The following is a 24,486-nucleotide window of genomic DNA, read 5'->3' as shown; positions in this document are numbered from 1 at the left end:
AATTTGTGGCCCATTTTGCTGCATTTGATGCAAGCGCCAGCAGCACAGCAGCAATTCCTTTCCTCCTCCAACACAAAGTTGGGATTGTTGGAGAGTTTTATGAACTGGTGGTTGACAGACCAGTACTTGTTCCCCTTGCAAGGTTTGACTGCTTGCTAGGCTTATTATCCCTTGGTGGGTGGCTAGCACACTCCTTGCAGAGAGCATTGTTGATGATAAGTGCTGCATTTTGCAGCTTGAGGAGGGTACAGGGTTGGTGCTTGCAGGTAGCAATTTGTTGGCTGACCTCCCAGTGGAGGCTGCAGGCAAATTGACCACAAAGGGCCACATTGTTCCAGTCCAGTTCCATAGCAAGGGTTCTGAACTTTGTAATGTAGTCTGCGCATGTGCCAGACTGGGTAAGGGTGGTTATTTTCTGCTTGGCAGCCCTTGTGGCATCAGGGTTGCCAAAAGCTGCCAGGAACTCCAGTTTGAACCCCTCAATGGTTTGGAGGATAGCTTGGTGTGATCCAAGCTAGTCAAGGTGAGGGTGGGCCCAGGCCCTGGCAGAATCCTTCATGTTCATCAGGAGGAGGGATAGAACCTCCTGGTTGGTTGGGAACATCCACAAGTTGAGGCAGGTCCAGGCCAGCATCCAAGTCAGCCACTGTTTGCCCTTGCTCCCTATTTTGCCTGTGTAGGCATTGGGGTGGTCAACCTTAACAGGAGCAGGGTAGTGGGCTGCTGGAGCTGGTGGGAGAGGGGCAGGGGCTCCAATTGGGGATTGGAGATGCAGAGATGGAGGGGGAGATGGGACTTGTGGAGGCGCAGCTCTTCTTGGTGTGGGCTGGGCAAATGGGGGGGAGGCTCTGGGGTTGTTCTGGTCAGAAGGATGGCCTGCTAGCCAATCCAATAGGCTTGGCTTTTGGTATGGGGCATGGCATTTCTTCCATGGCTTTTGGCTGGGGGCCCTCAGGTGTGCAGGGTCCTTGGAGTTGGAGGCTTCTAAGCCCATCCTTGACAACATTGACGGTTTGGGATATATTCTTGATGTTGGTTTGGGTTTCAACCCCTGCTTCCTTGATTTCTGTGATTTCCCTTTTGAGTTGTTCAACATGGCCAAGGAGGCCAAGGAGGAGGCATGTGATGCACTCAAGGGACACCTTACCAAGTTCAACAGAGGTGGCTGGTTGTTGTAACCTCCTATCATATACCACTGGAATTGCCTCTTTTTTCTAATATTTTTACTATTTTTTACAGACTCAATATCTTATGTTTTTCAATCACATGATCTTGGCGCTTAGGAGAAATCCACACTTCTGTGCAGCCTGCAGCACACTTCTTATTTCATCTATGTACTTCCTTTCTCATGCACACAGACCATGTAGATAGCACCCTTACTTCTATATATACAGCAGGGAAATTGCTTGGAGACACCAAGTTGATTGTACCTTGTCTCATATCCATTGAGGAGGGATCTCTCAGCCAGCTAAGTAGCCAGCCCCTAGTAGTTCAGAAGTTAACCCTTTACTTGCACTTACCACACCTCCAGGGCTACGCCCCCTCTGTCAACAGTTGTTAGAAGTAGGACACCTTAAGCGTCATTAGGATAGCCTTAGTATGGATTAGATAAGCAGTGTCTGTAGTAGTACAGCCATAAGCACCCACCCACTAGCAAGTACCCACATTACCATGGTGTACAACATTGTAAAATTGACTTGTAGTAGGCTTGATTGACAAGGAGAGGACCCCCGTACTAGCACAGGGGAAAGCACCAGATCAGACTTGCCTTTTGTCTTCAATAATCAAACAGACATTGGTCCCTGGTAGTACCAAATTGCTATAAGGCAGACAGGCTCTAATCCCCTGCATACCCAGAGTTTTGCTGGAACTCAGTAGCCAGCAACCCTAGACAGTTGAAATACCTGCTTGCTGAAAACCTGCTCATATCACAACCACTAGGCCTGTTGATTTGTTGTGGGGACAGTCCAATGCTAGGTACTAGATACAAGGGTTTGGCACTAGCACACTACAAAAAAACTGCTCATAAGTCCTATCACAGGCACACTCCCCCACACCATTTTTCACCATTCCATCTACATGCTCTGGCATCCCCCATCCATACTCCCATCCCACCAGTTGCTCCAGTTGTTGTTCTGTGGCTGCCAACTCCCAACCGCCCTCTTGCAGCACATCACCTGCTCTGCAAGACCTGCCAGGAATGGAACAAGAGCCAACCCTTGGCACTCTGCTCCAGGCTATCCAAGCCCTCACCACCCAAGTTGGGTCCCTCCAGGACCAAGTCAAATCCCAAGGCAAACAAATTATCTAATTGGTTGCCATATGCAAGGAAACCAACAACCTTGTTGGTGACAAAGACCAGGGGGGAACCCAAGCCAAGCCTGGCCCATCAACTGGGCCTGTCACCCCTCCTACCCACTCAGGAGGGGAAACCCACACTCCAGGAATGGTTAGGCCTGGACTCAAGGCCCCCTTCTGCCCCTCTAGGGGAACAGGGTTTGACTCAGAAGAAGAGGAAGAACCAAGGTGGGAACCAAAAAGGGAGCCTTGCAGAATGCCTAGGAGTCTGAGCTCCCTCACTCCTTTTGATTTGGGGTCCAGCATGAAGCAACCCAAAATGGAGCTACCAGACCCTTACAAGGGTGATACTAGGGGACGCAAGGCCACCCAGTGGCTAGATTGGATGCTACTTTGAGTAGCTCTCCATTGTGACCAATTTGACAAGGAGGAACAAATGGTTGTTTGGATTCTTTACCATATAATGGACAAGGCTGCTGATTGGGCCCTCCCCATCATTGGGACAATCATTAAGGGTGAAGGAAACCCCCCCACCACAATCCTGGCCTTAACAGCCAAATTCAAGGAAGCATTTGCCAATCCCAATGCCAAACAGGCCACTGCCAGAAAAATAGCAGCCCTCTCCCAAACCACCACCACCTTGGAGTATGTCACAGAGTTCTGCAATCTCATGGCAGAATTAGACTGGAACAAGGAGGCCTATATTGTGCAGTTCATGCAAGGCCTCCACTGGAAGGTCAAAGAGCTATTGTCAACCAAGGACAATATCCCTGATGAACTTGAGGTTATTTTTGCAGCCTCTATCAAAATAGACAACACTTGCTGCAAAAATGAGGAGAACCACCCTAAGAAGGCCCCTGCCAAGACCCCAGTCACTGCAACCACTTCCACCACTACCACTCATTGGGTCTGTCTCTCAGAGGACCCTAACTATGTCACACTGGAGGAAAGGGACCAACTTTGCACTGCAGGCCTCTGTGTCAAATGTGGTCAAAAGGGGCATGGCATCAAACAATGCCCCAATGGATGGAAGGCAACCATCAAGGAAGCTGCCAAAATTGGAGAGGTTGTTGAGTTGGAAAAAGAATGAAGCCAAGGACTGCTGTCAAGCCCTTGGTGCAACCTATAGATGTACATGTATCAGACTTGGATGTTGAATTTGTTTCTATTGCTCTTGATTCAAATAAAAAACCCCTGCTCTATCTTGACCTGATCATGCAAAATCACCCAATGGAAACCTTCAAAACCTTGATTGACTCTGGCGCTACATCAAACTTCATCTCCCTGCCATTGTTGAAAAATATAAAATCCCAAAAACCCTACTCAAAAACCCACAAGTAGTGAGAATGCTAGATGGTACAATTTCCCAGACTGGTTGCATTTGGCACCAGGTTCAACTTGCAGTTTTGGCCAATGGCCACCCCCACACCATCCCTTTTCTTGTTTGCCCCATAGGCAACACCCCAGCAATCTTAGGCATGACATGGCTGACATCAGAAGCACCCCTCATCAACTGGCAGCTAGGACTAGTGACATTCCCTCAACAAGTCCAAATTGCCTCATAAGAAGAAGCTGATCCTAACCCATTGACCAACCTACTTACTGAGTACCACAAGTTTGCCCAGGTCTTTGGTGAAGAGGAGTTCAAGGTCCTCCCTCCACACAGGGAGTATGACATTGCAATTGACCTGGTTCCTGATGCCAAACTCTCACCTGGGCCAATTTATGGTATGACCAATGCAGAATCCAAGGCACTCAAACAGCATATTGACAAAGAATTGGCAATGGGCAAGATCTGCCCTAGTGTTATAGATAGGGAAAAAGTAATAACACAAAATACTCTAAAGAAGAAAGAAAGAGGCCAAAAGAGGAGAAATAGACAAATAAGGTAACTGTCTAACTATAGAAGGTAGAAAACTTAGGAAGATAAGTAATAAGAGAAATCTATGCTAGTGAAATTAGAGTATATTAGAGTGGCTAGTTATCTTGATAGGAGAGTAAGGTGGTTAGTATCAGGGGGATCCCTACCAATAACCAGTAATGAGCGTATTACTGTTCAGCAGGCGACGCAATGTACAAGCAAAGTGGTGTAAAACCCAAATGTCAGTCTCTGGAACTCACTGTAATTTAATTAAGAATTATAGAAATTTATTTTCTTGTCTCCAACAGTAGACAAGGGGGTAAAGGCGTTGTGGAAGCACCAAACACTTAGCAGACAGCCAGGAGGTCTTGGCAGGGTTGCACTCAAGCTGGTTCTAGGTTCCCTGTATAGGTTGGGACCGTCCTAGAGGCTATATGCGCCAAACTTAAGAGCTTTAGGCAAATTTACTATGTATGATACTTAAAGAAATCAATAGAAGTTCTTAAGAGTCACACAGGCTGAGAGAGGATGGTAAAATGTGATGCATTCAAAAGGCCAGTTCAAGGGGCTATTTATACCCTTAGAGGCCTGTGATTACTATATACAGTAGGGTAAGATACATGACAAGATGAAAAGAGATGAGATGTTAAGTGAGAGCCTGTCTCATAAAGCCATGCCTTATAAGAGTTAGCCTCCAGTTCTAAGAATATCCTTTCCCTCACTAAGACACTCTAGGAAAAGGCTGAAACAAGCTGTGCTCTTAGTGAGGCCCAGACCTTCCTCTTAGCTACTTGGGTTAGTAGCTTCTGGAAAGCAGAGTGCTTACTTAAGAATAGTCCTTCAGTTAGACTCAAGTTATTAAGTCTTCCCTTCAAGGAACTGTTTCTCCCTTAATACCTTGAGTATTTACATGATTAAAAATAGTAGAAATAACAGAAAAATTCAAGGAATATTTCTATGTACTTTACAAGTGTTTGTCTACACTCATTTCAAGGCCAAATCATGTTTGCTTTGCCGTTCTTTACTATTTTATCCTGTTCCATAACACCTAGCACTTTCTCTGCTGGTGCCCTGGTTATGTTTGTGAAAAAAGCCAATGGATCTCTACAACTGGTTGTTGACTATAGGAAGCTTAATGATGTCACTCACAAAAATGTATACCCCCTCCCCAGGCAAGACAACTTGATGGCTAAACTCCAGCATGCAAAAATATTTACCAAACTTGACTTGCGCTGGGGGTACAACAATGTCTGGATCAAGGAGGGTGATGAATGGAAGACAGCATTTAGGACCAAATACAGGCTATTTGAATATCTTGTAATGCCTTTTGGCCTAACCAATGCCCCTGCTGCCTTCCAACATTTTATGAATGACTTATTCAGGGACCTAATTGATGTTACAGTGGTTATTTATTTGGACAACATCTTAATATTCTCAGAAGACCTTAAGGAACACCCAACCTATGTCAGGGAAGTCCTATCAAGGCTAATGAAGAACCAATTATTTTGCAAGTTGTCCAAATGCCATTTCCATGCCACAACAGTGGATTACCTAGGCATCATCATATCCCCAGCAGGATTTTCAATGGATCAAAAAAAGATTGAGGCAGTCACGTCATGGCCTCAACCTAGAACAGTCAAACAGGTCCAGGCATTCTTAGGCTTTGTCAACTACTTGCACTGTTTCATCCCCAATTTCAGCTTGGTTGCACACCCACTCCACAACCTCACCAGGAAGGAGATGCTCTGGGTCTGGGGTAGTCAAGAAGAGGAGGTGTTCCAGGAATTGAAGTCCCTGGTCACCCGCTCACTGGTACTAATTCACTCCAACCCAGACCTCCCCTACTACCTAGAAACTGATGCATCAGGAGTAGCCATGGGAGCCATCCTTAGCCAAAGAGGAGCAGATAATTGTCTTCACCCAATTGCCTATATGTCCAAGTCATTTTCAGGAGCAGAAGCCAACTACAATACTCACAATAAGGAACTTCTTGCAATCATCAAAGCCCTAGAAGAATGGCAAATCTTCCTAGAAGCAATGGAAAAACCAGTACAAGTGTTCACCAATCACTGCAACTTGGAATACTGGATGCAGGCCCAAACATTCAACTGCAGGCACACCCAGTGGCACATATTCCTGAGCAACTTCAACTTTGAAATCCACTATTACCCAGGAAAGCAATCAGGAAAGCCAGATGCCCTATCCAGAAGAGCAGACTATGTTGACACCCCCCAGGAGCCCAAAATTATGCTGCCAACCAAGGTCTTTGCCAATGCCTCTCAGGAAGAGTTAGAAATTGTCACAAAAATTTGCTCCAAACTGAGAGAAGACCCTTCCCTTGAGCCAATCATCCAATTCCTAACTAAGGATGCTGATAATGCACCACCTTCCATCTGCAAGGCCTACCAAGACTACAACTGGGAAGAAGACCTGCTATGGTACCATGGAAAATTAGTGGTTCTGGACTCAGAACCACTAAAAGAAAGACTACTAAGGGAATTCCACAATTCACCCCTGGCAGGCCACCCAGGACAACAACAGACCTTAGAGCTACTCAGTAGGAACTATTGGTGGCCAGGAATGAAATCCTCTGCCAAGGAATGGGTTGAATGCTGTCCCACTTGTCAAGCCAATTGCTGTCCCCATGCACTGGTCATTGCCTTAAAACCCCTAGAAGTTCCCCCCTTTCTGTTCCATACAATTTCCTATGACTTTATCACAGGGTTCCCCAAGTCTCAGGGACACAATGCAATCTTGGTAATCATAGACTCCTTCTCCAAGTTTGGTCACTTCATTCCCACCTTGAAAAAGGTCACAGCAAAAGGACTTGCAGATTTGTTCATTATCCATGTTTGGAAACTTCACAGATTAGCAGTCAAAACTGTCTCAGATTGCAGAACAACCTTTACAGGAAAATTCCTTAGAGCTCTCTACCAACAACTTGGGGTCAAACTGGCATTTTTCTCTGCCTACCACCCTGAATCAGATGGACAAATGGAAAGGGTGAACCAGTTTATCAAATTCCACCTTTGTTCCTATGTAGCTGCCAATCATTCAGACTGGGCTGCTTGGCTACCTCTGGCAGAATATGCATACAATAATGCCAAGCACGCATCCACAGGAAAAACTCCCTTTGAATTGGTCTATGTGTTGTAGACACACTCAATACCAGGGAATTTATTCCCATTTTCTTGAATTTAAACAAAGTTGAACAAACAACATTTTCAATCATGTGATCTCGGCGCTTATATCATATGCTAAGCGCCAAGCCACGTCCCCATCCGCGCTTAGCGTATGGTATAAGCGCCAAGATCACGTGATTGAAAATGTTGTTTGTTCAACTTTGTTTAAATTTGAGAAAATGGGAATAAATTCCCTGGTATTGAGTGTGTCTACAACACTATGGAAGAAATCCAGTGATGAACCCATCTCATGTGCCATCCAATGTTCCTGAGGCAGACCAAGTAGCTGACACCCTGGCCAAGGAATGGAAAGAAGCCAAAGCAGCCCTCAGAATGAGTAAGGAACACATGACTAGAGACAAAGGAATAATCCCAAAGTATTCAGTGGGCAAAAAAGTCTGGCTAGACAGAAAAAACATGGAGCTAAGGACCAATTCTAATAAGCTGGACCCTAAATGATTAGGTCCCTTTGAAATCACAGAAAAGGTCTCCAGCCATGCGTATCAACTGAAACTCCCAGAAACCCTGAAAATCCACAATGTGTTCTATGTAGGGTTATTATCCAAATCTCATGAATCCCCAAACCAGCCTTTTCCAGAATGCCCCCCTCCTGAAACAATAGAAGGGGAGGAGGAGTACAAAATAGAACAAATTATTGACTCCAAAAGACAGAGGGGAAAATGATTCTATTTGATCAAATGGAAAGGATATGGCCCAGAAGACAACTCATGGGAACCCAAAGAACTGCTGGAGCATAGTCAGGAAGAGATCAGCTGCTTCAACAAGTCACAACTGAAAAAGGCTCATGACTCCACCAAGAGCCTTTAAGGGGGGGGGCAATGTTATAACCTCCTATCATATACCACTGGAATTGCCTCTTTTTTCTAATATTTTTACTATTTTTTACAGACTCAATATCTTATGTTTTTCAATCACATGATCTTGGCGCTTAGGAGAAATCCACACTTCTGTGCAGCCTGCAGCACACTTCTTATTTCATCTATGTACTTCCTTTCTCATGCACACAGACCATGTAGATAGCACCCTTACTTCTATATATACAGCAGGGAAATTGCTTGGAGACACCAAGTTGATTGTACCTTGTCTCATATCCATTGAGGAGGGATCTCTCAGCCAGCTAAGTAGCCAGCCCCTAGTAGTTCAGAAGTTAACCCTTTACTTGCACTTACCACACCTCCAGGGCTACGCCCCCTCTGTCAACAGTTGTTAGAAGTAGGACACCTTAAGCGTCATTAGGATAGCCTTAGTATGGATTAGATAAGCAGTGTCTGTAGTAGTACAGCCATAAGTGCCTGCCCACTAGCAAGTACCCACATTACCATGGTGTACAACACTGGTGGAAGTTGGGGTTCCATGTATCCCTGATCAAAAGGGGACTGGGCTTGAGAGGTTGTCCTGGAACAGGTTGCCATGGTGTGTTGGGGGTAGGAGCAGCCAGTGTGGGAAGAAGCCTGCAAAGAAGAGTGTGGGAGTTTGGGAGAGAATGATGGAGGGTGGGGGGAACTAGTAGGTGCCTTTGTCAGGACTTATGAGTGCTTTATTGTATGTGTACGCTAAACCCTTGCCTCAACTGGCCTAGCATTGAACAGTTCTTACCCTGATCAGCTGCTGTGAACAGGTGTGATGCAAGGCAGTGCTTCTGCAAGCAGGTGGATTGGCTGTCTAGGGTTGCTAACAAATGGTGCAGCAACCAGTGGTATGCAGACAATTAGAACCTGTCTGCCTTATAGCAATTTGGTACTGAGTGGGGACAATGCTGGTTTGATTATTGACAGCAAAAGGCAATCCCAATCACTTGATTTCCCTTGTGCTAGTACAGGGGGTCTTCTTGTTGTTGAGCTGAGTGGGTGTGCTAGTGGGCACGGTTTGCAACCAACTTAAGGTCAATTACCTAGTGTCCTAAACATCTGTAAGGACATCAAGGAGGAGGGTGCTTGCAGCTGGTAGTATCTAAGTGAAAGCTGCTTAAGGTGGTGTGCAAGCTACCTACAACAACAACCAGCTATACTACAGTGACCAAGGCCATAAGGGCAATGGCAAGCTATGTATGTACAACAAAGAAGCTGCTTAAGGCAGTGTAGGTAATGGGACTAAGTAGTTTACTGGGCAGTAAGGCCCTTGTACAATGTGGGGATGCTACAAGAGGTAATTGACCTGGGTGTTACCATGGTTGGTTGGCCTCCTTATATTCTACAAGGGAACTAGTTACAAATACATGATATCAAATGTCTAATCAAATAAGAACCCTGCTCTGCAGTTGGCCTTACTCATGCATACATGTCACTGACGTGTTCATGATGACGTCATAGGTGGAGGTGGCTATGTATGCTGATTAAGCATGGATGGGGATGTGGCTTGGTGCTTAGCATATGATATAAGCACCAATGTCACATGATTGAAAATGTAGTCCAATTGCCTTTGTTTAAATTTGAGAAAATGGGAATATATTCCCTGGTATCTGGTGTGTCTACAACATTTCCCAATTTGGGTCCAGACTCTTTGCCAGTCTTGGTGGCTTCTTTTTTGGCCCCATCCTCCTTTGGGGTGGCTTTCCAACAGTGCAGCATTCTGCAAATTTATGGCCCATTTTGCCACACTTGATGCAGACACCTTTGGCACAGCAGTGATTTCACTCCTCCTTGGAGACAAAGTTGGGATTCCTAGAGAGGTGTCCTGGTTGTGTGGCCTGTTGGCCAGTACTTTCCCCTGTCCTAGATGTCCTGTGGGGGCATCAAGGTAGTGGGCACTTGAGGCCAGGGGTTACAATGAAAGCAACCACATAAGGCAGCAGGTGGACTACCTACAACAACTAACTAAGTATCTATGGTGACCAAGGCCCTACAGGCAATGACCAACAACAAATCTACAGTAAGAGAGCTGCTTAAGGCGGTGTGCTAAGTACTACTAAGTAAGGTTACTGGGCTTAAGGCCCTTGTACAGTGTTTGGGACGCAACAAGATGTAATCAACCTGGGTGTTACCATGGTTGGTTGGCCTCCTTATATTCTATGGGACAACTATTTACAAATACATAATGTCAAATACTGTATCAAATGAGAACCCTGCTCTGCAAGTGGCCTTACTCATGCATACTTGTCATTGACATGTCATGATGACATCATAGGTGGAGGTGGCTACATATGCTGATTGTCATGACCTTCATTGGTATGACATGATTTTTTACTATTTCCTACCTTTTTTCTGAGACAGTTTCCTTTTTTGGTAAATATTTATGACTCATCAAGATCACATGACATATATGATATACAATGTGAAATTGTAGATGACTCATTATTTAGTACTGTTGTTTTTGATGTGGCCCTCTCCATGTATATAAACCAGGTCAAGTTGCTGCTAAAACAGGAAGACTTGACCTCTTTGTCAATTCATCCTCATCTCTCACCTACCCTTTTCCCAAGCCCCTAGTTGGCTATAAGTGCACTTTACTTAATCATCATAACCCAGGCCTTAATAGCCCTCTACCCTTATCATACCCCTTGGGCCTTTGTTGCCCCTCTACCCTTCTCATAGTCCATTGGTGATAGGGCCACAGACTTTAAACCAACTTGTATCATAGGTCCAAGCTGAGTTGTGACACTGATTAAATGCAGATGGGGACATGGCTTGGCACTTAGCATATGATATAAGTGCCAAAGTCACATGATCAAAAATGTTGTCTGTTCAACTTTGTTTAAAATTGAGAAAATTGGAATAAATTTTGTGGTGTTGAATGTGTCTATGACAGCCCCCCTATTGGGGGTGTTGATGGAGGAGCCAGACTTATTACCCTTTGGCAGGTGGCTGGCACATTCCTTTTGGAGGGCATTGTTGATGACCAGGGCTGCATTCTGCAGCTCCAGGAGGGTAGTTGGGTGCTGCTCATGAGTGGCAATGAGGTGGCTGACCTCCCAGTGGAGGCCATGTGCAAATTGCCCACAGAGGGCAGTGTTGTTCCAGTCTAGATCCATGGCTATGGTTTTAAACTTTGTAATGTACTCAGCGCAAGTCCCTGTCTGAGTGAGTTGGGTGATTTGCTGCTTGGCAGCTTGTGTGGCATCTGGGTTTCCAAATGCAGCCAGAAACTCTGTCCTAAACTTGTCAACTGTTTGAATAAGGGCCCTGTAGAAAGAAGTTAAATGTATATAGAAACAAATATATATTAATAGCTAACTAATTACAAAGTAAGAACAAGAGTGAGAGTGAGAGAGTATATGATGAGTTGTAGGGAGGCAGAACAGGCCCCCCTTATATACCCATGAACAAACCAGGCAAGTCACTTATAGGGGTGACACATACTTACTGCACTTTACTGCACATATAGCTTATTGGTTAATTCATGCTGACTTGATTACATGGAAGATACTAGATTGTTCTAGTATATACAAGTTATTTCTACAGGCCCAATGAGACCCTTGTTGGTCAAGGTGGGGATGGGCCCATGCTCTGGCTATGTCCTTCATATTCATGAGGAGGAAGGACAGTACCTGTTATGGAACAGGATAAAATAGTAAAGAACAGCAAAGCAAACATGATTTGGCCTTGAAACTAGTGTAGACAGACACTTGTAAAGTACATAGAAATATTCCTTGAATGTTTCTGTTATTTCTACTATTTTTAATCATGTAAATACTCAAGGTATTAAGGGAGAAACAGTTCCTTGAAGGAAAGACTTAATAACTTGAGTCTAACTGAAGGACTATTCTTAAGTAAGCACTCTGCTTTCCAGAAGCTACTAACCCAAGTAGCTAAGAGGAAGGTCTGGGCCTCACTAAGAGCACAGCTTGTTTCAGCCTTTTCCTAGAGTGTCTTAGTGAGGGGAAGGATATTCTTAGAACTGGAGGCTAACTCTTATAAGGCATGGCTTTATGAGACAGGCTCTCACTTAACATCTCATCTCTTTTCATCTTGTCATGTATCTTACCCTACTGTATATAGTAATCACAGGCCTCTAAGGGTATAAATAGCCCCTTGAACTGGCCTTTTGAATGCATCTCATTTTTACCATACTCTCTCAGCCTAGTGTGACTCTCAAAGACTTCTATTGACTTTCTTAAGTATCATACATAGTAAACCAGCCTAAAGCTCTTAAGTTTGGCGCATATAGCCTCTAGGACGGTCCCAACCTATACAGGGAACCTAGAACCAGCTTGAGTGCAACCCTGCCAAGACTTCCTGGCTGTCTGCTAAGTGTTTGGTGCTTCCACAATGCCCTTGCCCCCTTGTCTACCATTGGAGACAAGGAAATAAATTTCTATAATTCTCAATTAAATTACAGTGAGTTCCAGAGACTGACATTTGGGTTTTACACCACTTTGCTTGTACCTTGCATTGCCTGCTGAACAGTAATATGCGCATTACTGGTTATTGGTAGGGATCACCCTGATACTAACCACCTTACTCTTCTAGCAAGATAACTAGCCACTCTAATATACTCTAATTTCACTAGCTTAGATTTCTCTTATTACTTATCTTCCTAAGTTTTCTACCTTTTATAGTTAGACAGTTACCCTATTTGTCTATTTCTCCTCTTTTGGTCTCTTTCTTTCTTCTTTAGAGTATTTTATTTTTACTTATTTTCCCTATCTATAACAACCTATGATGTCATCATGATACATCAGTGACATGTATGCATGAGTAAGGCCAACTGCAGAGCAGGGTTCTTATTAGATTCAGTATTCAATATGATGTATTTGTAATTAGCTTGCTTGTAGAATATATAAGGAGGCCAACCAACCATGGTAACACCCAGGTCAATTACCTCTTGTTGCATCCACCCATTGTACAAGGGCCTTAAGCCCAGCAACCTACTTAGTTACTACTTAGCCCACCACCTTAAGCAGCCTTACCACTGTACTTAGATAGTTTGTTGCTGTCTTAGGCATGTTGTCCTAGACATCTGTAAGGATGTCAAGGAGGTGGGTGCTTGCGGCTGGATGTGTCTACGTATAAACCACTTAAGGCAGTGAGCAAGCTACCTACTATGACAACCAGCTATACTACTATGACCAAGGCCATAAGGGCAATGGCAGACTATGTAAGTACAACAAAGAAGCCGCTTAAGGCAGTATGAACTGAGTGATCTAGTGGTTACTGGGCTGTAAGGCCCTTGTGCAAATGTGGAGTGCAACAAGAGGTAATCAACCTGGGTGTTACCATGGTTGGTTGGCCTCCTTATATATTACAGGGTGAACTAATTACAAATGTACTATATGCAAAACTGTATCAAATAAGAACCCTGCTCTGCAGTTGGCCTTACTTATGCATATGTGTCACTGACGTCTCATAGTGATGTCATCAGGTGGAGGTGGCTATGTATGATGAGTAAGCATGGATGGGGACGTGGCTTGGCGCTTAGCATATGATATAAGCGCCAAAGTCACATGATTAGAAATGTTGTCTGTTTAACTTTGTTTAAATTTGAGAAATTTGGAATAAATTCCATGGTATCAATTGTGTCTACAACACATGTTCATTGTTGTAGGATAGTTGGTCATTGCCATAGTTAGGTTCATTGTTACAACTTATTGTCTGTACACCACAGCCTTAAGCACCAACTCCCTCAATGCCCTTACAGATGTCTAGGACAGGTGCAAGGGTGTTGTACACCACTGTAAGGTGGGTACTTGCTAGTGGGGTGGGCACTTGTGGCCATACAACTACTACACTGCTTATGTAATCAAACTATCTAAGGCTATACTAATGCCACTGTAAGGCAACCTACTGGTATCTACTGATGGCAAGGGGGCCTTAGGCCTAGGAGGTGTGATGAGTAAGGTAGGGGGTGAGTGCTGCTACTGATGGGGGCTGGCTACTTAGCTGGCTGGAAGTATCCTCCTCAATGAATATGAGACAAAGTAAAATCAACTTGGGGTCTCCAAGTGATTTTCCTGCAGTATATATAGACATAAGGGCACTATCTACATGGTCTGTGTGCATGAGAAAAGAAGAGTACAGATGAAATAAGAATAGTGCTGCAGGCTGTGCAGAAGCATGGATTTCTTGTCCTAGACGTCTGTAAGGACGTTGAGGGCGCGGGCGCTTGTGGCCGTATGGATGTACAATAAGTACCGCTTAAGGCGGTGAGGTCTACCCTACAACGTCTAACTACTAAACTACGGTGACCAAGGCTGTGTGAGCAATGGTAAGCTACATATGTACAGTGGAGTTAACGCTTAAGGCGTTGTAGTGCTACTTAGTGAATCTGGCTGTAAGGCCTTGTACAAGTTGGGATGCGACAAGAGGTAATTGACCTGGGTGTTACCATGGTTGGTTGGCCTCCTTATATATTACAGAGGTGTGCTATTTACAAATATATTATATGCAATACCATAACAAATAAGAACCCCGTTCCGCAGTTGGTTTTACTCATGCCTACGTGTCACTGACGTGTCATAGTGATGTCATCAGGTGGAGGTGGCTACGTGTGCTGAGGTAAGCGCGGATGGGGATGTGGCTCGGCGCTTAGCGTGTGATATAAGCGCCGAGATCACGTGATTAAAAATGTTGTTTGTTTGACTTTGTCTAAAATCGAGAAAATGGGAATAAATTCCCTGGTATCAAGTGTGTCTATGACATTTCTCCTAAGCACCCTTGGCACAGCATCTTGGCACAGCATCTTGGCATGATAAGCACCAAGATCACGTGATTGAAAAAGATAAGATATCAAGTCTGTAAAAAATAGTAGAAATATCATAAAAATCAGGCAAGTCTAGTGGTATATGTTAAGAGGGTGTAACAAAGGGCTATTCAGAGAGGACAGCAGTGTTTGCGTTGACAGCACAGACTGCATCATACCTTACAACATAGAATTCATTGCAAGGGTCATACAAATATGTGACAGCATTCTTGTGTCATGTACCCAGCACAATGTTTGTGCTTGTTGATGTGATAATAGACAACTCTAGGCCTGGTATTGTCAGAGCCAACAACTACCACAGGGTAAGCCCAACAAGCTATTGCCTAATATAGGACTTATCAGCAAGTGGGATCTAACAATGCTCAAGGCAATTGCCAGATGAAGGGTGGACAAGACCAATTTAAGTAAGAGTGCACTATGCTGTTAAGACAGCTGGGCAAGGGATCTTTGACAGGAACTGGTATGCTCTCAGGCAATACTCTTAAGTGTATGTCTTAGGGTAGTAGTGTTGGATGGGGATAAGAGGTTGAGTTCTGAGGCTTAAGGCTCTCAGAACCCTCCTTATATATTCAATGGAGAAGGGGAAGAGTAATTACAAGTACAAACATCATAACAAAGATAAGGTCACATGACCAGAGATAAGAAAACAAGATCACATGACTAAAGGTCATGTGATGAGATTACATAATAAGCGCTCAGCGCCTAAATAGCATAAAGATGCATATATCCATAAATCTTCATAAAAATAGCCCATATATTCACTATTTCTTCAACTTAGTGGATTTTAAGGTGATCACGCCTCTAGGGCATGACAGGTATACTGCCAAAGATTGACAGATGGGACAAGAATAACTAACCAATATATCTCAAGTCAGCATGGGTTGTGTTTGGACAAGACCAACATTTCTATGCTACATAGCCATAAATCTAGATTGCACTTGCTGAGCTCACAAGCCAACCGTGGGAAGAAGCAGCTCTTGATTACTGCTGAAGAGTGGAGGTAGATGCATCAACGGGATTATTATCAATCTATGTGCAATAAGCTGAAGGTCCCCTTTGAGCATTCCATCACAATTAGGCTCACAAGCACACACACAAGTCATCCATGAGGTTGGATTTGCCACTTGTGGATGACCAACTCAGTGGATCTCAGCTAGTGATTCAGCCGATCGTAAACGGTTTGATGGGATGTTCAGGGCTCATGCGTGTCAAGCCATTAGAGACCTCAATTGTGAATTCACCAGCCATCTATCACGGCTGCAGCATCTGGAAATAGTGCACGGCATTTGTATTGACCATCAATTAACTATACCATCATTCTGTACAGAACTCCAGTCCTGTTACATAAACTCATACACAAAATCGAAATGTCCAACACAACTTAAGGTGTCGTCCCTTGGATATTTCGGCAGCAAACCAATGTCGGAGCAGCACAACAACATAACAAGACATAGTACAAATATACACCAGCCCAGCTCCGTCATCCTAGATATACATCACGCTATCAGTGTCCGCGCCATCTCCGAACTTTCGACCATAGCCGTTTCACCCGGTTCTGTCTCCCTTCGCTTTCGAGCTTGAGCTGTACTTGTGTACCTTCCATCTCTGCGTCTTCAGAGAACCGGGATGACTCCGCCACCGCAGGCACAGGTCGTTGCTCATAGCTAGTCGAACTGTTGGGTGTCACAGGATCAGACGAATGAGGTGCATGCTGGTGAGATTCGACCTCTTCATGAGCCACTCCCGATCTGAAGGAGCTTGCTCCCGGTTGACACCCCGGAGACGGGCGCGAATATGGCACCGTCAGGACGTCCTTGTCGTTATCGGTTGCCCCGTTCACCCGAAGAAGCCGACTCATTGACCGGAACGAGTTCAGCGACTGGGGCTTCGGCAGACTTTGGGGCTCAGCACTCGACAAAACCGCGCTTGTCGCAGGTCGGCTCGGGTTCGACCTCATTCTGATCTGCTGTCCTGCCCGACTCGACGCCTTGACTGGCAGTATAACTCCAGAACCGCGAGCGGCTACCCGAGAGAACGAAGGGCTAGGCGCCGCTGTCATCCAGTTTGCAGTTCCGGGACCGGCGGACGAGGTGGGGGTGGGATGTGGTGGGCTCGACTTTGCTTCGACGGCGAGGTGTGGCGATGAATGTCTGGCGCGTAGGGTAGGCGAGGTGGGAGTAGGAGGTGCAAGTGATTCATAGCTCTTTTGCGGCGCCAAGGATATGAACGAGGGGCGGGCGCGTCGGGGTCCCTGATGTTCTGGGTTTAGCTCGATGCTGCCTTGACGAGAGGGGCTTGAGGATGAAGAATAGGACAAGGCGGGAGTAGACGGCGACAACATGGCAAGTCTTGCAAGGTCATCGGTGTTTATTCCGGGCAGCATGGATCGTCTGCATGCGATCTCTTCTTCGAGTGCGCTTGTGTGTTCCACGACATTACCAGCCCCATCTGTCGAGTAGGATGCGCCGGCGAGCGGAGATGAGCGTAGCTGTGGTCGCTCGCGCCGCACAGATGGAGTGAATGAGTTACGCCGTGGCTGCTGTCCATGGGATCGGTAGGCATCGCTCTGCAAATTTATAGCAATAGTACAAAATAGGTATTACCGGTGAGCAATGAACATGGGCCTGGTTCAAGAGGGAGAGCCTACCTCATTCAATGTTTCTTTCGGCTGAGAGGATGGGTGGCTCATGGGCGATGAGGAGTGGAGGCAAAGATTGGGAAGTAAGGAGCGAAATGAACGAATGTGTTAAGAGAAGTCCGCCGTAGTCATGCTTGAGCCATGACTACTAATAGCCAGGCCTCCGAACGCTTGAAATAGGCTGCCGAACCCCACGACACGATGTGATAACCGGTTGCCGTGGATGAAAAAACTAGGTGCAGCCCAGCCTCAAAATCTTCATAAAGTGACTCAAATTCGGAATACTGTACAGATAGTGGCGTTACTCTGTCAACCGAAAGAGACTAGTGCGGTAAATCCTGGACCGTTTTTCGAGACTAGGAATACAGAACGCTGATAACGAACAGGGCCGATCGTGGTCCCCTCTGAGTAGGGATGTGTGGGGAAATGACACGAGCACAGCGCTTCTGATGTCCGGACCAATTGGAGAGTGGCTGTGTAGTAAGTTGTTTTAAAATAGCTGAACCTAAATTGTATGTATCAATCGGCACGGGGCGCGTCAAGGAACAATGTCTCATGGTCGGGCCCTCATTGCAAGGTACTATTTGGAGCTTAAACTATCTCAGCTACTATAGCGCAGTGCTTATTGTCCGTGATACACTTGATTCTGACTAGTTTGTCAACAGTACACAAGCACGCAAATACTACTTATACTTCCCTTTGGAACTCCCATGAAGTCTTTTAGTCACTACTAAACACTTATAGTACACGATATTGAGTGATGTATTTAAATTGACGTAGGAGTGGGAGCTAAAAGTATACCTGTTCTCATCGTCGTTAACACCAACATTACTTGACAAGCGTCTGTTTAACAAACATTTTAAACGTTGTACGGTACACTTCCCGTCCCCTCTATAGACGTAATTACATGGTTGGAATGGCTCCAGCACTACCAAAACGGAGGACAAAGTTTCATTCTCGATCGTAAGGGAACTCAAACTTAAGTGCCCAGCGCCATCTCCTCATAGGTCAAGTCTTGTATAAAGATCCCTGTCATGTGGCCGACACTTTAAGACACGTATATAAAAATTTCATTATCAGGGTGAGTGTGGTGTACAGGTGACAATATCTGTTTCGAAGGAATAGTGTAAGGGATGCACGATATTCGTATATTAACTCTATTATATGCGAGCCCCTTACATAATCAAGTCGGCCGCGCTCACCCGACGGACCATTTCAGCCCACCCTTTGATACCTTTATTGTTTGTATCTGATTCCTAACTATATGCTCTCTTTTGGATTATTCCGTTTACTCATGTACGAACCCTGTTGACCTTATAAGGTCCCGGGGGGGGGGGAATTCTCTTATAACTGTCTTTACTTTCGAACCACAACAATCAAGTGTTTTACGGATTGTCATTATCTCGGCGACACGGTCGCCATCAACGTTCGTATTTACAGGAGTAGACGATAAGTGAAACCTCACACAGGGATATTCATGGCCAACCTCAAAAGTACGAAGTCTTCGGACGCAAGCTGTCACACCTTGCATGTTGAACGAGAGCAAAATCCGACTATTGTTTTCTGGATATTTCATCTAGATTTCTTCATTTTGTACTGCCAAACTGCGAGCTCCGCGTTTCTATGTGCGAATGCTTGGTAAAAATCCAGAGGTGATGCGGATTTCCGTCCTTTTGGGGCTCACCACGATTGGCCGGTTAATTTTTCAAAAACACACGCGCCTGGTTGGCGATAGTCTGCAAGCAACTCGGACTACATATTAAACCGGGTATGAATCGAACGGCTTATATATATATATATATGCAGTTAATAAAACGATACTGAGCTCGGTAGAGCGAACTTAACCAGACTAAGAGGAGAATGAAAAGCCGCTGGAGAGAGCACGTTATACGCTCTATTATCTTATACTAAATACAAGAGGCATTTCCAAGAAGTAAAGTCCTTTGACTACATGTGAGAACGCGAGATGGGAAAGATGCGGGAGATATGGAAGGTGACTGAGGTATGGAAAAATTCCGACTTCAGTACATATGAGGGAATGTGCGCGGGGTTGTTGCACATGGTCGTCAGAACGGCGTGATTATGCGTCATATTCGACACTACAAATAAAGCTAGCACCTTTTACCACGGATTTAATCAAGGTATGAAAAACGTTACTACAAAATCTAAACACGAATTACTCTTACATACATGCTCAGAGCACGCGGCAATAGTAAACATTCTCTACCGACTGCCAGGTTTAAATCGAGATGAAATTAGTGTAGAAGGCGAGCAGCACATACTGAGACAGGTAAGCAACTGCAATGAGAAGTCAAAAGGAGAGTTTGAGATATACAATAACTAAAGGAGCACTTATATTATAGCGAGCCTCTGGTTAAGCCGTAATCAAATAATTTAAGACCCGTACAACAAAGGGGCTTCTGTATATGGGTATAGCCATCGTAAGTCGCAGTAAAAGCTGCATGCGGGCATAGCTGGGCGAAGACATTTTGTTTATTTATATCACTCTTGGGGAGACCACACGTGCCAAAATGCATCCGGTTTATAGACGGAACACATAAGGTAATCGATCGTACCAAGATAAATCTGATCTCGTGCTGGTCAAATTACGTTGTTTCCTACCATTTTCGAACATAATATCCACAATTATCTCCATATATGACATCGATTCCCAACGGACCCGTCAATATTAGCAAATCAAACTATGCGTCAGATGTGAATAATAGTACTGTGCGTCTCAAATGGCATTTACAACTTTAATCGGTATGCCCCAATGAACTAATTGCACTATCAGATTGAGCGCGAAATAGAAGAATTAACACAAATGCTAAGGTGAATCCATGTCGTCCATTTACGCGTGCCTTCTGGCTTAGGCTACAATACATATTGTCACCAGCTCTGATGAGATATCACCGCTTAGTGCGACAGAATCACGCGTAGCTATGATCCTTGGACCACAGCTTCTTGGTCCCAGTTGTTCTGCCAGAACACTTTCCCAATCGCTGAATCCTCTTGCGCAGCTTAGCTCCATACTGTATCAAAGGTTCACTCAAGGGGAGGCGCGCTATCTTGATTTGGCTATTCAATGTCAAGTACACTTGGTATCCCTCACTCCAGAAGAGGACGTAAACCTTTCACGCCGACTTTCTATGCTCGGAAGCTTTTATTTAGCTCGATTTGAATACCACGAGAAGTTAGCCGATATTAGGCAAGCGGTCAAACATGCAGAAAAAGGCGTCATGCTTTCACGGCCTACTGAGTCTTATTTATCGGACCAACTTACCACCCTAGGAATTGCATACATCCAACAGTATCAGCATTTTGGATCCCTAGGTGATATTGATAAGGCGGTTGATGCTCTTGGAAAAGCCGTATTGCTGACTCCCTACGATGACCCGGCTATGTACGAAAGACTCATGCACCTCGGAATCTCTCGTCAGAATAGATTTCGCCATCAACATGAGGCGGACGATATAAACGCAGCTATTGAGCACCAGGTACAGGCTCTATCACTTGTATCCCAGCAGCACGATGGCTTCATAACTTGTTTGATCAACCTTGGTGCTTCCTATTTGTGTCGATTTAGGCACGGAAAGGATAACGAGGACGCTGAGCTGGCGGTTAAATCTCATTCAAGGGCACTTTCAATCATATCTCGTAGCCATTCCATGTTTCCCGATACGCTTTATGCTCTTGGAACATCATATGCGGCGCGAGCAGAAAAAACAAGAAATTGCAATGATATAAACAAAGCAATCGAATTTCAAGAAGAGGCGTTGACACTAGTACAAACACGTGGCGCTACTCCTAGTACACTCTCCACATATCTTGAAGGCTTAGGAACATCATACAGTATCCGCTTTGAACACCTAGAGGAAATGACTGATATTGACAAGGCCATCCAATCCTATTCTCGATCGGTCTCTCATACCCACAATGAATGCCCTGAACTAGCAAGAAGGCTCAATGACTTGGGGAAAGCGTACTTGGCTAGGTTTGAACGCCTTCATGAGGTATTTGACATCGAGAAAGCAGTGGAACATTGTCTCAAGTCTGTGGCGACTACCCCTCAAACTTATGCGGAGAAGCCTGGTAGACTTGGGAACCTTGGAAACGCATATATAGCGCGGTTCAAGTGGTTTGGTGAGAAAGACGATTTAGACAACGCTATCGGAAGCAATACTCAAGCATTAGCTCTCCTACCCAAAGAGGGCGCCGAGTCTGCATATCATCTGAGTAGTTTGGGCAATTCTTATACACATTCATTTGAACAAAGCGGGAGTCTAGAAGATATCAATCAAGCGATCATGTTTCAAACTCAGGCACTAGAAGTCATCCCCGCGAATCATCCAGATACACCAACTATGCAGTTGAATATGAGTAATGCTTTGGCCTATAGATATATCCATCTGGGACGGCTTGAGGATATTGACAACGCTATTGGAAGGCAAATGCGTTCATTATCGTCAATCTCACAAGACCATCCGGCTTTTGTTACTCTTCTTCACAATCTTGGCAGTTGTCACGAGCATCGATTCGATCGCTTGGGGCAACTATACGATCTCAGTCTAGCAATCGAGCTCAAAGAGAAAGCCCTTCGGCTCCTTTCTGATAGCAATGTGAAGAAGCCGGCATGGCTCAGTAGTCTCGGCAAGTCTTATCGGCGCAGATTTGTAGAAAATGTCAAGCTCGATGATCTGGACGCGGCAATCGAATACCAGACTACAGCAGTTCTTAATGCCCCCAATGGACATCCCCATACGGCAGAGTGGCTGACCGCACTTGGAGGCACGTATGTTCTTCAATTTGAACATCTAAGTCGCTCTGAAGATATAGAAGAGGCCCTAAAATATCTTTCCCAGGCAATTTCACAAATACCTGAGGGCCATACAAATTTCCCAGGTTGTCTCAATAACCTGGCGCAGGCCCACGCTATCCGACACAAGTATAATGGTGATTCTGAGGACATCGAAACGGCAATACAACACCAAACACGTGCAGCATTGCTCATACCACACGGACATAAAAATCGAGGGAACTACTTTTACAATCTTGCTCGTATGTATCTAGACAAGTTTGAGCTATTCGGTACCGAAAGCCTTCTGGCATCTGCTCTGAAATACTTTGAAACTTCGGCGAAAATATTTCCCGGAGACCCTTCACTTAGAATTCGCGCCGCTTATATGCAAGCCTTTCACACACCTCCTGCTCGAATTAACGAGCGCCTAGAAGCGTTTCAAATCGCAATGGATCTTATCCCCGAGCTTGTGTGGATAGGAACTACAATCCATCAGCGGTATGATGGAATAAAGAAACTCAAGGACGTGGTTCTGGAAGCGGCTACCACTGCTATAGAGGCAAAGGATTACGTGTTAGCGTTGCAATGGCTCGAAGAAGGTCGCTCCGTTGTGTGGAATCAAATCCTCCAACTTCGTACGCCGTTGGACACTTTGGCTGATGCCCATCCAGACTTGGCCCGGCAAATGCGGCACGCCGCGGACGAAATACATAGCTCTAGTCTTACACCGACTCCCATACTTTCTCTTGAGTCGCACCACCTCGCAACCGCAGATGGAGTTGCTCAAAAACACCGTCGTTCAGCAGAGAGATACAAAAATCTACTTGACCAAGTTCGGCTTATTCCTGGATTTGAATCGTTTCTCAAACCTGTAAAGGGCTCGGAGCTAATGGCTGTGGCCCAGAGAGGACCGTTGGCTATCATCAATATCCATGAATCCCGCTGCGATACATTGATTTTGACGCCCGGGAGTAGCGAGATTACGCACGTACCCCTTGTATCGTTGTCAGTTTCAAAACTCGCGCAGTTACGCATCGAAATGGGGCACTTGATAGGAAGGGGCAGGAAGCAACGGGATAATTCTCGTAGACCGCTATTCGAGCCAGAAGAAGAGATTAGTTTCCGAGATATACTTTCGTCCCTTTGGTTAAATATTGCCAAGCCAATTGTTGATGTTCTAGGACTCAAGGTGAGTAAAATGTCTGTGGTCACATTTTGTCGCTAACGCAGACGCATAAAGCCACTTTCATCCGTGGATGAATTACCGCACCTTACTTGGTGTGTAACTGGCGCTTTGTCACTCCTGCCGCTACATGCAGCTGGCCTCTATAATCAGAAGGGTAGCAAATTGTCAGATTATCTGATTTCTTCGTACACACCAACACTTGGCTTTTTACTGCACGGGGACAGACCTTCCTCTCTCCCCACATCAAGTATCCTTACAGTAGGACAAGAGTCTACCCCAGGGCTTGGCGACCTTCCTGAAACCGTCCTGGAATTAGCCAAAATCAGACAATACCTGCCTCTACACACATATACCGAACTAACCCGTCTTGACGCCACGAAAAACACCGTACTCGATATGATGCAAACCCACGACTGGGTCCACTTTGCTTGTCATGCGCACCAGGACATAAACGACCCGACCGAAAGCGGCTTCTTTTTATCGGACGGGACGCTGAGCATCGCGTCCATCACTGAGCGCTCGTTGAAAAATAAAGGACTGGCGTTCTTATCTGCGTGTCAGACTGCGACTGGTGATAAAACGCTTACTGACGAATCGGTGCATCTTGCTTCGGCGATGCTGGCGGCAGGATATTGGGGCGTGGTGGCTACTATGTGGTCGATTCAAGATTCAGACGGGCCCATGGTCGCTGGTAAATTCTATGAGAAGGTGATAAAGGACGGTCGAATGGACCATACAGAGGCAGCCAAGGCACTTCATGTTGCGGTAGGGAATCTTCGAGCCGAGGTTGGGGAAACCCAGTTCGAGCGTTGGGTTCCGTTCGTTCATTTCGGCGCCTAATTAAGAGTGCGTGTATGCGTAGTCTAC

The 24,486-nt window shown here is 45.3% G+C and overlaps 8 protein-coding genes across 8 annotated transcripts; 5 read left to right on the top strand and 3 right to left on the bottom strand.

Moving 5' to 3' along the window:
* Positions 1-97: 97 nt before the first annotated feature.
* RhiXN_10752 (Retrotransposon-derived protein PEG10) lies at positions 98-994 on the bottom strand (the record flags this gene model as incomplete). Its single annotated transcript, XM_043330568.1, has 2 exons — positions 98-514; positions 584-994. 2 exons carry the CDS (start codon positions 992-994, stop codon positions 98-100), a joined length of 828 nt encoding a protein of 275 aa, XP_043185913.1.
* A 1,206-nt stretch (positions 995-2,200) lies between these two features.
* On the top strand, positions 2,201-3,388 carry RhiXN_10751 (Retrotransposon-derived protein PEG10; the record flags this gene model as incomplete). Its single annotated transcript, XM_043330567.1, has 3 exons — positions 2,201-2,281; positions 2,330-2,642; positions 2,700-3,388. The coding sequence occupies 3 exons, from the start codon at positions 2,201-2,203 to the stop codon at positions 3,386-3,388; spliced, it is 1,083 nt and encodes a 360-aa protein (XP_043185912.1).
* Positions 3,389-3,644: 256 nt separating this feature from the next.
* RhiXN_10750 (Retrotransposable element Tf2 protein) lies at positions 3,645-4,177 on the top strand (the record flags this gene model as incomplete). The annotated part of the gene is made up of 3 exons (XM_043330566.1): positions 3,645-3,827; positions 3,915-4,121; positions 4,172-4,177. 3 exons carry the CDS (start codon positions 3,645-3,647, stop codon positions 4,175-4,177), a joined length of 396 nt encoding a protein of 131 aa, XP_043185911.1.
* Positions 4,178-5,161: 984 nt separating this feature from the next.
* RhiXN_10749 (Retrotransposable element Tf2 protein) lies at positions 5,162-7,315 on the top strand (the record flags this gene model as incomplete). Its single annotated transcript, XM_043330565.1, has 1 exon — positions 5,162-7,315. One exon carries the CDS (start codon positions 5,162-5,164, stop codon positions 7,313-7,315), a length of 2,154 nt encoding a protein of 717 aa, XP_043185910.1.
* Positions 7,316-7,578: 263 nt separating this feature from the next.
* RhiXN_10748 (uncharacterized protein) lies at positions 7,579-8,169 on the top strand (the record flags this gene model as incomplete). Its single annotated transcript, XM_043330564.1, has 2 exons — positions 7,579-7,678; positions 8,048-8,169. 2 exons carry the CDS (start codon positions 7,579-7,581, stop codon positions 8,167-8,169), a joined length of 222 nt encoding a protein of 73 aa, XP_043185909.1.
* Positions 8,170-11,017: 2,848 nt separating this feature from the next.
* On the bottom strand, positions 11,018-11,827 carry RhiXN_10747 (Retrotransposon-derived protein PEG10; the record flags this gene model as incomplete). The annotated part of the gene is made up of 2 exons (XM_043330563.1): positions 11,018-11,480; positions 11,772-11,827. 2 exons carry the CDS (start codon positions 11,825-11,827, stop codon positions 11,018-11,020), a joined length of 519 nt encoding a protein of 172 aa, XP_043185908.1.
* Positions 11,828-16,501: 4,674 nt separating this feature from the next.
* Positions 16,502-17,686, bottom strand: RhiXN_10746 (uncharacterized protein; the record flags this gene model as incomplete). Its single annotated transcript, XM_043330562.1, has 2 exons — positions 16,502-17,563; positions 17,645-17,686. 2 exons carry the CDS (start codon positions 17,684-17,686, stop codon positions 16,502-16,504), a joined length of 1,104 nt encoding a protein of 367 aa, XP_043185907.1.
* Positions 17,687-20,293: 2,607 nt separating this feature from the next.
* RhiXN_10745 (CHAT domain protein) lies at positions 20,294-24,459 on the top strand (the record flags this gene model as incomplete). The annotated part of the gene is made up of 4 exons (XM_043330561.1): positions 20,294-20,365; positions 20,430-20,467; positions 20,532-23,622; positions 23,674-24,459. The coding sequence occupies 4 exons, from the start codon at positions 20,294-20,296 to the stop codon at positions 24,457-24,459; spliced, it is 3,987 nt and encodes a 1,328-aa protein (XP_043185906.1).
* Between the last annotated feature and the right edge of the window lie 27 nt (positions 24,460-24,486).

This window comes from Rhizoctonia solani, chromosome 14 (genome assembly GCF_016906535.1).
Source record: "Rhizoctonia solani chromosome 14, complete sequence".
NCBI classification, from domain to species: domain Eukaryota; kingdom Fungi; phylum Basidiomycota; class Agaricomycetes; order Cantharellales; family Ceratobasidiaceae; genus Rhizoctonia; species Rhizoctonia solani.
This window is presented reverse-complemented; position numbering and strand designations above follow the sequence as displayed.